This window comes from Cololabis saira, chromosome 8, assembly GCF_033807715.1.
Source record: "Cololabis saira isolate AMF1-May2022 chromosome 8, fColSai1.1, whole genome shotgun sequence".
NCBI lineage: Eukaryota > Metazoa > Chordata > Actinopteri > Beloniformes > Belonidae > Cololabis > Cololabis saira.
The window spans coordinates 25,291,059-25,305,575 of record NC_084594.1 but is presented as its reverse complement, the minus strand read 5'-3'; the positions used below and the strand labels follow the sequence as shown (position 1 = coordinate 25,305,575).

General features: G+C 42.0%; 1 protein-coding gene across 1 annotated transcript in view; it reads left to right on the top strand.

Annotated features, from left to right (window-relative positions):
* syn2b (synapsin IIb) overlaps positions 1-14,517 on the top strand; it is an 81,238-nt gene that overhangs the window by 45,067 nt on the left and 21,654 nt on the right. The window contains exons 3-5 of the mRNA XM_061727403.1: positions 3,163-3,254; positions 13,441-13,597; positions 13,828-13,917. Of these exons, the coding sequence (XP_061583387.1) occupies positions 3,163-3,254; positions 13,441-13,597; positions 13,828-13,917 (339 nt within the window). The remainder of the gene's footprint in view (positions 1-3,162; positions 3,255-13,440; positions 13,598-13,827; positions 13,918-14,517) is intronic.

Below are 14,517 nucleotides of genomic sequence, written 5' to 3'. Positions count from 1 at the left end.
GCTTAGCCAGCAGTGTGAAATGTTTCCTTCATCCCTACATTAAAAAACATTTACAATTTTTTTTTTTTTTTGCTTAGACATTTTGGATACATATACATATACATACATGTGACATATACATACATGTATATGTTACCGATAAGTCTCATATATATGTATCTCTTATATATATATATATATATATATATATATATATATATATATATATATATATATATATATATATATATAATACTCTGATGTCCCTCTGGAGTGTTTATGCCCTTACTATAAGAACAATCAACAAAGGCTTCATGAAGAGACTTCAGGAGATAATAATAACTCTGGCGGTAAACCCTAGTGGCATCAGCTAATCTTGCCATTCATGCTGTCACCAGGTGTGAATCTGTATTTCATAGTGTGAGAAAATGGATACATAATATTAGAAGAAGTATATGAAAAAGTGTGAATTATGTCCAGCATGTGATATTTTAGGTCCCTGCTTATGTAGCGAGATGATATCTGTTTTAACTAATGTAAAAGGCGTTGAACATTATTTTAATACAGAGCAAAATGAAGTGAGACATTATCAAGTAAAAACATAGAGGTGATGTGTGGAAACTAACAATAACTTCCACACCGTGGAGGCAGCGCTGAAGGTATCTAAATTTAAAATCAAGAGATTCCTTCATGAATGTAAATAGGGTTTATTACGAGGTGGAAATCACTGGTAACATTGAAGAAAACCAGATTATACTTTGCCAGAAATCATCTAGAAAGGCCTCCCTGGAATCAGATCCTTTGGAACGAAGATAAACTATCGATACTAGAAAAGTACTGAGACGGAAAGAAACGACCAAATAACACATCGTGTTTCCAGCGTTATGGTATGGTGACGTATGGTTGCCGATGCAACATGCTCACTGGAAGATATTGGTGATTTGACTTCTTAAAGAATAAAGATTATTTCTGATCTATCTACTCAGTCAGCCATTCAGCCTCTCACTGTCACTGCAAAAACTAATTTCTAAGAAAATACAAAAAACTTTGTTTCAAGAAGAAGATTATTGTAGACTATTTTGCTAGTTTTAAGGATTTTAGTCAAAGACATCCTTTTTACCACTTTGGCAGATATACTTTTGCTTAAAGTAAGACCATTTTGACAAGATTTAGGAATATTATGCTTATTTCTAGAGGGGCTGGATGGGATAGGTTGATTTTAGAGCTCATGGTTAAATTAGAGATTATTGGTTTTTTATTAGCAAATACAAGCACACTGCATTAAATATCACCTAAATATATGGAAATGCCAACATTATGTCATTAGCCCTTTCCCCTCAGGAAATAATACATCCCCTGCCCTGATACATTTTATTGTGTCCTCGTGTTCTCCTTACTTAAAGGGATTGTGACATGAAAAACACATTTTTCTTGATTTTTTGTGTTTTGTTGGGTGTCTTGACATCAATTACACCCAAAAAACAACGAACTTTTAACATTCAGTGTATTGTGTGCTTTCTGGGATTTTCCGCATAACTGTGCAAAAACGGCGCATGTGGTTTGGTGGCGGATCGTTACGTAACGATCCGCTAAATCACCGCCCCCTCCACCCAGCTCCCTGTCTCCTCTCCTCTCCAGCGCACCATAAAGGCTGATTTATGGTTCCGCGTTACACCGACGCAGAACCTACGGCGCGGCGACGCGCACCATACGCTGAACCCTACGGCGTAGGCTCTGCGTCGATTTAACGCGGAACCATAAATGAGGCTTAACACGCCTCTTTTGTTCTAATCACCGGAGGAAAACTGCTAAGAAGACCCGCGGCCACTGACTGGACTTAAGATAAGGGGACAGTGCTGCTTGCATGCCTTTATTTTTATGATTGTTTGCTGTGGTTCGCCCTCCTGCTTTTCCGTGCATGCTTCGCCTGTCGCTCCGACGCCGCTGTGAGCGTATGGCTGGAGGAGAAGGAGGTTTGGAGGAGGAGCGGAGCAATGATTGACAGGAAAGGGGGGAAAGGAAGCATTTTTCACGGCGCAAAAAAACACTGTAATAAAAAGCCAGGAAAAGATTACTAGAGTGAAGTTTTTCTTGTTACACTCTTTTAGACACATTTGAGGGATGTTGCCCAAGACTTTTAATAGTGTTAAAAGCATGTTAAAAATGATGTCACAATACCTTTAAACTGCACCCACTCTGGTATCATCAGCACCATGTTTTTTGTGATCGGACTGTAGCTCCCCTTAAACAGCCTGATCTGACACAGCGCACCATCACACCCCACTTCCATGCCGGCTTTGCCTGCTTCTTTCTTTGTTTTTTTTTTCTCTTTAAAATTGACTTCATATTTTTACATTAATTTTACTTTTTTCCTTGTTGATTTGAGTTTCTAAAACCAAATGAAAGCTGCTAACTTTAAAGTAATTGTAGTCATCCTCTAAACTTTTACTTTTTTTTATTTTCAGTAGTTTCACTTTGTTTTCATGCTGTGACTAAACTAACTGTTTATAAATGTGTGGTCAGGCTTCAAAGGAGAAACATGCCTCACTTACTGTTCCCCTACACCCTGTTTAACACACAGCCCTTACGCCGACGCTTTGTGACGTATCGCCGATACGTCACTTAATTTGAAATTTGTATCGGTTTCATATTGGTTTAGCCGGCTAACCAGCAAACCATTCTGCAACGGTTGGTTTCTGCCCTTAAGTTGACTTTCACAGGGGTTTCACACAAAACAGTTTCACACCTAATACTGTAGATGTTAAATAACAACCTCAAGCCTGACCACAGAAATGAAATATACATGAGAGAGAAGTCAGCAGCTATGAGTCACAAAGAAAACCTCACCGAGGCTTGTACCAGAGCGTAGTGCAGCAACATTATTTACTGGTGTTGCCGCATGTTTTGTGTGGAATAAAGTGTATTAGGACTTTGTAGATAAATAACATCTGCACTGTTAAAGAGCTTTTACACGTCTATTTTTATTGCCTTTGTAAAAGACATTTATGATTTGGATCTCAGTTTGAGTCATTGCACCGTAGAGTGTGTTTCCCAAGATTTCTTAATCGGAAAATTGTCAATAAATCAGATTACCGGTATTCTGCATGAGCTTTTTATTTAAAGCCATCTGAGTGATGTGCAGGAACCGATTAATCTTTGCTGTTTGTCTTTTTTTCTGTGCAGGCCGAGTTCTCAGAAGTCAACCTCATCGCACAGTCAAACGGAGCCTGTAATGTGGACATGCAGGTCATCAGGGGCGGCTCCAAAGTGGTCAGGTCAGCCACAAATTCCACTTTTAAAGTCCATTTCATTTTGGGGTTTGTGCACATCTCGTTTTTCTTCACAGTAAAGAGGAAGCATAATAAAAGGCAGTGGGGGAACCATGTGCACCTGTTTAATCTTTCAGATAACCCATGTTAAACTGTTTTCCTGAAGGAAAAGTAACTGAACATTGGGTGGAGTCACTGGACATAAATGTATTACTGTTTTTTATTTTTTTATTATCCGTATAATCTGTGTATATTCTCAGAACTCAACCATCATCTATAAATTGTTGTATTAGACTTAATCACATGACTTCTGCTCCTCATCCTCATAAAAAATGGAACATTAAATGACATTTTATTGGCACAATTGTTCACCCTTAAGTTACATATTATCTCAAATTACAACCAAGAAATGCATGTCAAACCTCAATAATTGTTTAAGCAAACATCCCTTTTAGCTTTAGTTTTGAGATCCCATAAAATTGACCCATTACTGTGTTTCTGTATCAGTTTAGAGGCCAGCTTCTTTTTCATGCAGAAGTTTTGGGTTTAATTTTATTTGAGGGAATATTTGATGTCTTTTAGGAAGTGTCATCCAGTTTTTCTGGTCTCCTGTTCCCTACTACTGTTTCAGCAAGAACCACCCATTTGGTACCTTTTTGCTATCCATCCCTTGCAACAGCAATGTATCATTTTACGGCTCTGTGTCGCACTTCAGTAACGATGAAGGTCGCTCATAGCGCTACAATGGACATCGTGGCAGAGGCAACTCAAAGACTGACCGAATAGAAGCTGTTGTAAAGGTGAACTAAATGTCACAAAACTTTAATAATCCATCCATCCATTATCTATACCCGCTTTATCCTTTGCGGGGTCACGGGGGTCTGCTGGAGCCTATCCCAGTTAATTTTCAGGCGAGAGGCAGGGGTTCACCCTGGACAGGTCTCCAGTCCATCGCAGGGCCGCATATACAGACAAACAACCAGACAAACTCACACCTACGGGCAATTTAGAATCAACAATTAACCTAGTATGCATGTTTTTGGACTGTGGGAGGAAGCCGGAGTACCCGGAGGAAACCCACGGAAGCACGGGGAGAACATGCAAACTCCACACAGAAAGACCCTGCTGGACCTGGGAGTCGAACCGGGGAACTTCTTGCTGTGAGGAAACAGTGCTAACCACTAAGCCACCGTGCTGCCCAACTTTAATAATGATACATAGAACTTTCTGATGGGAAAAAACTATTAGAATACCATTTAGAATGATAAACAATCTTGAATAAAATTGCCCGCCTCTCATCTGGTGGCATCTGGGATAGTCTCCTGCAGCAGTTGCCACCCTGAACAGATGGATGGATGGATGGATGGATGAATGAATGAATGAATGAATGAATGAATGAATGAATGGATGAATGGATGGATGGATGGATGGATGGATGGATGGATGGATGGATGGATGGATGGATGGATGGATGGATGGATGGATGGATGGATGGATGGATGGATGGATGGATGGATGTGTTTACTGAAAGCTGTGCTCAGTGGAAAAAGCGCAGAGGCGTGTGGCCACACCCATTAGCCACAGCTCAGCACAGTAGATGAGCATAGAGACATGAATCTTTTGTAAACCAGACGATCACACAGACGCAGTGACACACCACAAACCACACTGACATAGGCGCCCGTGTCCTGAGCAGAGACTGGCAGCAATTAAGTGAGACTTTAACTCCCACTGCTCAGCAACAAAAAGCAACAGGAAATGAAGACGGTAGCTTTAGCCTTAATCAGTATATCATTCCTGTAATTATTCTTTATGAGGGGTTTGTCTCCACGAGCTCATGCACACAAGTACAGGGAACGGGTCCAGTTGCTGGAGAGAATCTGGAGAGAGGCCAGCTTTAAAAGGAATAATTCAGAGTTTATCTGTCCTTTTTTTTTGTAAAATATATATGATGTATTTTTAAATATGTCACTTATATTTATTTATATATATATATATATATATATATATATATATATATATATATATATATATATACAGGACTGTCTCAGAAAATTAGAATGTTGTGATCAACTGAAATATTGCAAGCCTTTTATTATTTTGATATTGCTGATCATGGCTCACAGCTTAAGAAAACTTAAATATCCTATCTCAAAAAATTTGAATATTCTGGGAATCTTAATCTTAAACTGTAAACCATAATCAGCAATATTAAAATAATAAAAGGCTTGCTATATTGGCCCCGGTAGGCGCCCGCGCTCCCCCGTCGACCGTGACGGCCGACGGGGGCCGGCCCACCGAGCTGGGCCAGGGCCCCACCGCACCTCCAGGAGCGCCCCCCCGGCGCCGCCGGAGCCCCCAGGCTGAAGGGGGGGTTGGCCCAACATCCTTCCATTCACACTGACGACAGATAACGTTGACACCGTAGAAAGCCACGTTCACAGCAGATTTGTTATGTTATTTGAGCTCCTCGCAGACCCCCAAAGTTGCGTTGTGCCAGGGTCCTCCTCCAAACATGAGTAAGTCGTGAAAAGAGCTGCTGAGATCACAACGTAAACATCAGTCTGCTGTGTCTGACTTGTTTTGAGACCAGGACGTTCCTAACTATCTACATTTGTCTCAGTAATTACAAGCGCCATCGATTTAATGTCACAACAGTGATTTGCTAACTGCTCAGGGACGACATGTTGCTTAGTAACCTCTATCCCATCTCTCAGCATGTCAGTACAAAATTTACAACTATGTTGTCTTTTCTTTTCGGTTAGAAAATAAAAAAAAGAATAAATGACAATGAATTATAAATCAAGAGAAATAAGGTATTATCATCCTCTGGGAGTGATAAGTAAATTTAGCGTCAAATAAACAGATAGAAACTAGATGTACAGAAGAAGAAACATCAAGAAAATCACTTTGAACTGCAAGGCTAATAGCAGCAAGAGCAAACGAGCACTTAAACCTGCTGGTCCTGCACATTAGCACCAAATATCTGCTGCCATGACCTCTTTAAAGAGCGGGTGACTCGTGTCGGTCAGGAATGTGCAGGCTTTCTTCAAGGTCCTGACATTATAAGGTCATGCAGATTATTTAGGGTCACACCTGGGGTTTATCCGCAGACCTTGCAGTTGATTTCTGTCTTTGATGCTGATTAACTCAAACTAGGAAATGAACGAAAAACATGAGCATAGTCTATATATAGCAGTATTAAAAATATGGAGGATGTGATAGAAATACAAATGTGCTTTCTGACACTCAGCACCCACACGTGGCCCAAAGGTCAGCTCGTCATCACTTTAAAATGCCACAGTATTTATGCTGATGGACGACCTCAACTGTCTAATCGTCAGTAATAACAGAGGAGATGACTGCAGCCTAACCAAGACACACTACAATCATATCTTTGGTTTTGTCTGCACTGATGTGTAGGTTCATTGAAGGAATATGCCATCTCAGGGACACAGTTAGTACTGTCACGGCCCTCTAGAGACAGGATAAGAGAGTTATGGGCTGATCTAATGATGTGATAACCTGCTGATTGGCCCCTGGTGAGCATCTGGATATGCAACTTAAAATCAAACAACCAACAGTTAGATAAATAGATAGATAGAAGAAGATGATCCTAAAGTAGATCCTGTTTGATGTTTTTGTTCTTGTTTTTTTGCTTTTTCTTATTATCAGGGTTTTACAGAGGTCTTAGACATTGATATATCACATAATATGATGCGTCTGTTATTGGTTAGAGGTAAATGTAAACCCTGGTATTGAAAAAAAGGGCACCTTTATGTTTCACGTGACTCAATAGCTCACTGGATATATATATATATTTTTTTTTTTTAATTTATTCTTTATTTCATTCATTGATAAAATAAAACAACAAACAATTTAATCTAATTAAAGGATATTGTTGATAAAACTATAAATAAATCATAGTTCATGTTGGTGGTGATTGGAAAAAAAAGGAATTTCCACTTCTTTCGAGTTATTTTTATTTATTTTTTTGGGCTCTAGTGGCTCAAGTTGCAGACAGGAAGAGGGTATAGAGAGAGAATGGGGATGACATGCAGCAAAGGTGCGCAGGCCGGGATTTGAACCTGCGACCGCTGCAGGAGGACTGTAGCCTCAGTATATGAGCCGCTTGCTTAACCCACTGCTATACCAAGCGGCCCTTTCGAGTTATTTTTGAACGAAGTTTTGAATGTAGTTCAGGGAAATCTGGGATTGTCTCCAGTCTGGTCAACTGCTGCATCATTGGTGACGATAAATCACGGTGTAATTAGCGTTATGCTGATTGCCCATGCAAGTAATGCGGGATAACAACCACATTAATAGATGTGTCCTCTCCACCAGTCTGTCCAGTCTCTTTGAGTGTCTGATTAGTATTCTTTGGGCATAAAGAGCTGTTGTTGGTCGCACTGCGCAGAGTCTGTTATTTCCCTCAGTCTTGTTTCTCAACCCTCTTTACTTTCCCTCCCTGCATTTTCTTCACATTTCCTGACTTTCACACCCACACAAGAAAACACACACAGAAAAACCAACACGAGTTGCACCCCATCATTCTTAGCCTTACTGATTTGAGTTGAAAAAAAAACAAAAACTTTTCCAACTCCAACATTGTGATTGTCGTTGCCGTGTGAAGATATTTATTTTAAAGTATAAATTGTGATTAAAATTACAGAGAAATGAAATGATAAATTATACAACCTTTTAGCTCTGTGTCATCTATCTTCTTTTTTAATATGTGCAAATTCATCCCTTATTCTCTCAGTGACACATGTCACCAGCAGCCTAGTTTCCCCTCTTAGTGATGATGTTAACCAACAAGACAGATGTGCGAGAGAGGCCTTTACTGCTCCCTTCCGCCCCTCATCCCCTCCGGCTACAGGCAAAAACCCAAATTTAACTCTCAGTCTGATATTGTTTTAAAGCAACAACACATTTATATACATATATCAAAATAAACTGTGGTACTTGTAATTGTTACAAATGGTTAATGCACAGACTATTCAGTATTGGACAGATAAATATGTGCCTTGTTCATTAAATCATTTCTGGGCCTCCCCCATTTATCCGTCTGAAGCATGAAAAGAATCACTTATACTTAAAGATACACTATGTAACGGTACCACTACATGCCAAACTGGAAATATGACAAAATTCATATATTACCCCATCCATCCATCCATCCATCCATCCATCCATCCATCCATCCATCCATCCATCCATCCATCCATCCATCCATCCATCCATCCATCCATCCATCCATCCATCCATCCATCCATCCATCCATCCATCCACCCAGCCATCCATCCATCTATCATCTTCCACCTATCTGGGCTCAGATCACGGAGGCAGAGAGACCCAGACCTCCAGCCACCTCCTTCAGCTTTTCCAGGAGGACATCAAGGTGGTCCAAGGCCAGCTGATAAATATAATTTCTCCAGTATGCCCTACACCCATCTCAAGGTCTTCTCACTATCAGATATGCCAAAAACCCCTCCCCAGGAAGGTGACCAGGAGGCATCCTAAGCAGATGTCCGAATTATCCCAAGTGGCTCTTCTCAATGCAGGGGGGAAAGAGTATTCCAAGCTATTCCAGCCACACTACAGAAAAAAAATGATCTTGTATTTGCAATATTGTTTTTTTGTTCACTATCCATAGTTCATGATCATAATGAGGACAGGAACAAAGACCGACTGCCGAGCAGAGTCTTGCCTTTTGACTCAATTCTGTCGTCACCGCAATAGACCGAGACAGAGTCTACACCACTTCAGACAACACATTGATCCACCTGAAATCCTCCCTATTCACTCACTCACTCACTCACTCACTCACTCACTCACTCACTCACTCACTCACTCACTCACTCACTCACTCACTCACTCACTCACTCACTCACTCACTCACTCACTCACTCACTCACTCACTCACTCACTCACTCACTCACTCACTCACTCACTCACTCACTCACTCACTCACTCACTCACTCATCTTCTTCCGCTTGTCCGTTCCCGGGTCGCGGGGGCAGCAGCCTCAGCAGGGATGCCCAGACTTCCTTCACCCCAGACACTTCCTCCAGCTCTTCCGGGGGGAGTCCGAGGCATTCCCAGGCCAGCCGAGAGACATAGTCTCTCCAGCGTGTCCTGGGTCTTCCCCGGGGTCTCCTCCCGGAGGGACATGCCTGGACACCTCCCTAGGGAGGTGTCCGGGAGGCATCCGGTACAGATGCCCAAGCCACCTCAGCTGACTCCTCTCAATGTGAAGGAGCAGCGGCTCGACTCCGAGCTCCTCCCGGGTGACCGAACTCCTCACCCTATCTCTAAGGGAGCGTCCAGCCACCCTGCGGAGGAAACTCATGTCGGCCGCTTGTATCCGCGATCTTGTCCTTTCGGTCACTACCATCCATCAGTCCATGACCATAGGTGAGGGTAGGGGCGTAGATTGACCGGTAAATCGAGAGCTTCGCCTTTCGACTCCCTCTTCACCATGATCCGGTACATCGGTACATCGACCGCATAACTGCGGACGCTGCACCGATCCGCCTGTCAATCTCACGCTCCATCGTTCCCTCACTCGTGAACAAGATCCCGAGATACTTGAACTCCTTCACCTGAGGCAGGACTTCTCCACCCACCCGGAGAAGGCATGCCAACCTTTTCCGATGGAGAACCATGGCCTCGGATTTGGAGGTGCTGATTCTCATCCCTGCCGCGTCGCACTCGGCCTCAAACCGCCCCAGCACATGCTGAAGGTCCCGGTCCGATGAAGCCAACAGGACAACATCATCTGCAAAAAGCAGAGATGAAATCCTGTGGTTCCCAAACCTACAATGAGGGACAGTAAAAATGTGGTTTTGCATCGACACTTACCCTCATAAAAGGATCAGTACCAACAGTACGGACCCAGCAACTGCACACGAGTCAGCGGTAAGTGGCGTTATTTTTTTACGTTATTTATATTTGTCTACAAGTATGATCTTTGCATGGGCTAAGTATTTAGCTTAGCTCCGGAGCACCGGAGCCACTCACCGGACCGGACTGGTGAGTAGCTGCGGTGGCTCCAGTGTTCCCTAATGGAGCCACTCACTCGTTAGGTAACACCAGAGCTCTATTAATACCGTAATACATTTTTCTTCTGTTTATGGTTTCAGATCTTCCAAGCAATGCACCTGAACCTGTTCAACGACACCTTCAGAAGAAATACACGGTCCTTCCTTGAGCCAGCAATAGTGCATAAATGTTATTTATATACAAATTATGTTTTTGTTTTTTTTTAACAATAAAGTTGCCATTTGTGAACATTCAGTGTTGTGATTTCTTTACAGTTAACATGATTAATTTGTCTTGTAACATAAGAAATGAAATGATGAGGAATCGGAGTAAAGAATTGTGGTGTACCTGTTTAGAATTCAATTAAATCTTCCTGTGTGAATTAGTGTGAAGACAAGGTGACCCGGTCCCCTCTTCAGGTAACTAAAGGCTGATTTATGGTTGCGTGTTACACCAACGCAGAGCCTACGGCGTAGGGTACGCGTCGATTTAACGCAGAACCGTAATTCAGGCTTTATGATCCCAGGGAGTCGTTTACACCGTGTAACTGAATGAGAGCGTCCGACTATTGCGTCCAGCTGCGTGACATCGGACGCTCTCTGTCCACACTGAAACCGTTAAACTCGCGGCCAGTTAGGACAGTCAAAAAATAAATAAAGCAATGGAATTGATTTTGTCGCCGAAGCTCGCTCGCATGGGACACGCTTTGTGTACGCAGCTGCTGCTCTTCTGCCGGAGAGGCTTTGTGCCCTCCCCTGCTACACGTCATTCAGGCAGCCAATCAGCGCAGAGCCTCATTATCATAGCCTCCCCTCCCTTCCCCTCAGAATCCCTGATAGAGAAGAAGGTTAGAAGCAGTAAAAATGAAGACATGGCCCAGAGGCTGAATTTCTGATTTATGTAGAAAAAACAAGCTTTTGATTGTTTTTAAGACATTCAAGGCCTGTTTAAAATATACATTAAATGCCATAATAGGTCTCCTTTAAGGCCTGTCCAGAACACACTAGATGTACACTAATATTTTCAACACCTCTGTCACAGGAGACAATCCAACAGTTTAAGTCCTCTGTTATAGTCCCAGTCCCAAAAAAATCTGATAATCTGCAATTGACGACTGCAGGCCGGTGGGAGTTACACCATTCACCATGAAGTGTCTGGAGAAGCTTGTTCTTCAACACATCAACTCTTTAGTCTCAGATGCAGCGGACACCAGTTTGCCTACTGTTCGAACAGATCAGTGGACGAATGCAGTGGCACTTGCACTGCACTCTGGACAATCATATGCACAACTACTGCTCCTGGACTACAGCTCTGCGTTCAATTCCATCAGCCCAAAGGTTGTGAGGATCGGAAAGAAGGTCTCAACTGAGTCAACTGTCAGCACAGGAACCCTGCAGGGCTGCTGCCTCAGACCAACACGTTTTTCACTATACATGAATAACTGCATCACCACTCAGGACAATAATATTATTAACAATCATTAAGTATGCAGATGACATCACTCTATAGACTTGACAGTCAATAGAGAGGACAATGAGCTTGCTCATAACATAGAAAAAAGTAAAGAACTGATCCTGGGTTTCAGGAGAAAAGCCCCCTCTCTGCAGCCTCTCACCATCAAGGGAACTGGAAATTACCAACAGTTTCAAGTTCCTCATTTTTCATATCACAGACAACCGCAACTGAGTGAAAAACACTGCAACAAGGGTAAAAAGAGCTCACCGGAGGCTTTACTTCATCATGCTGCTGAAGAAGGCTAAACTGCTCACCCAAGCTTACAGAGGACTCATTAAAAGCAGCCTCACCAACGGGATCACAGTGTGGTATGGCATCACTACACTGGCTAAGAGGAAGTCACGGCAGCGGGTCATCAAGACTGCAGAAAGAGTCACTGGTTCTGATCTCCCCTCCATAGACGGCATATACACAGCGCTGCAGGATGAAAGCACGGAGCATCTTCAGGGACAAACACCGTCCAGTCCATGGGCTGTTTAGGTGGGTGGACTCAGGGCACAACCTGAGACACCGCAGGCCAGTAAGCATTTACACTCACAAGAGATTCTTCCCAGCCACTAACAGAGTGATGAGGATGGATATTAAAGAGGGGAAAAAAGTACCTAAGCCATACTCAGTACATATAAATGCAGTAAAGTATTATTTATCTCTATTAAGTATTTATTTTTTAAACTGTTTACACCGTTTTTACATTGTGTAATACTGTTCTTAAATGTTGTATATTTGTATATAGGCCATCTTGTTTGTTGTTCAAGCTACTCAGAGAAAAAGTTTTCCAATGTACCTGTACTGACATGTATGTGTGCAAATGGCAATAAAAATCTATTATTCTATCCCCTGTTGCCTCACACCCAGCTGTGAACCCAAACCTCCTTTGAAGGCTGAAGGTACCCCCCTGAGATGAAATCCTGACACCACTGAACCAGACACTTACCCCTAGATGTGCGCAAAAAATAAATATCACAATAAACAATCTGCAGTGGAAAGAAAGAGAATTAAAAAAAACTGCCAAATTTGGCAAAAACCTTTAAACACTTTCACAGAGTGGTTTTTCACATGTTGACAGTCTAGTTTACTGCAAACGTTGCAAACACTTTTTGCACATTTGCAGATCTCCGACAGCAATGGATGTGACTTAGTCGGTCAATCAAAAGTTAACAAAATCTAGTTTCCAGCTGTCATTTGCCTCATTAATACTACTACTGTCATTTAGCAGACGCTTTTATCCAAATACGATGTAGTTGTGCTATAACACTACAATCATTATACATCACTGCACTACATAAGGGATTTGTCTTTGGGTAATCATTTGGATGATCATTCACTTCTTCTTCTGGTGACTTTGTTTTTAACAGCGGTAAGCAGCAGTCGCAATATGTCCAAAGCTAAAGATATTTTCGTCCATCTTGTTTGAAGTCGAATGGTTTTCATTTTGAAGTGTAGTCTCATAGGATTTGATACAGAGTTACAGAGAACTTGGACAGTTAAGCTCAGGAAAAGAAAAAACCTCGTAATGGTGTCTTTATCACAATTTCACAATTGTCGCTTTTGTTTTCTGCAGAAGTGAAATGGAAACCCACTTACAATGTAATGTAATAGATCAACAGTTTCTTTCTTTATTTTGTCTTTCCAGGTCATTCAGGCCTGACTTTGTCTTGGTACGCCAGCACGCCTTCAGCATGGCCCAAAATGAAGATTTTAGGAACTTGATCATTGGCCTTCAGTATGCAGGAGTCCCTTCAGTCAACTCTCTGGAGTCCATTTACAACCTCTGTGACAAACCCTGGGCTGTAAGTGATCTCTGAGGAGTAAATACAAAGCTTCATCCAATATTATCCTCGTACGTGAATGAATGTGTTGTGCATGTAGATTGTGCAGTTATGGCATTAATAACTACTCTGAATGGCTAAGTGAATGGCGGTGAATGTATATACACATGTCACATGTTATAAACCAGGTTTATATTTCAGTAGCCTCACATTTACTGATTTTCCTTGTCTTATCTACTCTTCTCTTCCAGTTTTCTCAGCTGATTAATAATCAGAAGCGGTTGGGTTCAGATAAGTTCCCTCTCATCGATCAAACTTTCTACCCCAACTACAAAGACATGGTATGTTTCTTTTTTGTTTTCAGAATTACTCCATTTCAATAATTCTTATTATCTGTTCCTGATTTGAGGTTAAGTGTACAGTATATTAGATGTGACTGTCGATCTGAGAGAAGAGTCTCAAAGAGGTTAGCCATGAAAACGCAACACCTGTCTGCGAAATATGTACTCAACAGACTGATTGTGCTTACTGTGGCAAATTTATGTTTCATATCTGAGAAGTCTTAAGGGGATTTATAATTATTTTCTGCCTAAAGATTTAACTATGAAATTAACTATGAAGTTACAAAATAGATGCAACAGTTAGCTCAGTTGGTTGAACGGGTGACATATATATGGAGGCTTTAGGTTCAAAAGCCAGCCTGTCGCTATTCACTGCACTCCCCCTCTATCAAAGCACCCTGTCTAGCCACTATAGAGCCACAAAAAAATCTTCTTCCATCTTCTTCCGCTTCATACAAGGTCGGGTCACGGGGCAGTGGCCTAAGCAGGGAAGCCCAGACTTCCGTCTCCCCGGCCACTTCGTCCAGCTCATCTGGGGGGATCCCAAGATGTAGTATGTAAGACATAGTCCCTCCAACCTGTCCTGGGTCTTCTCCACTG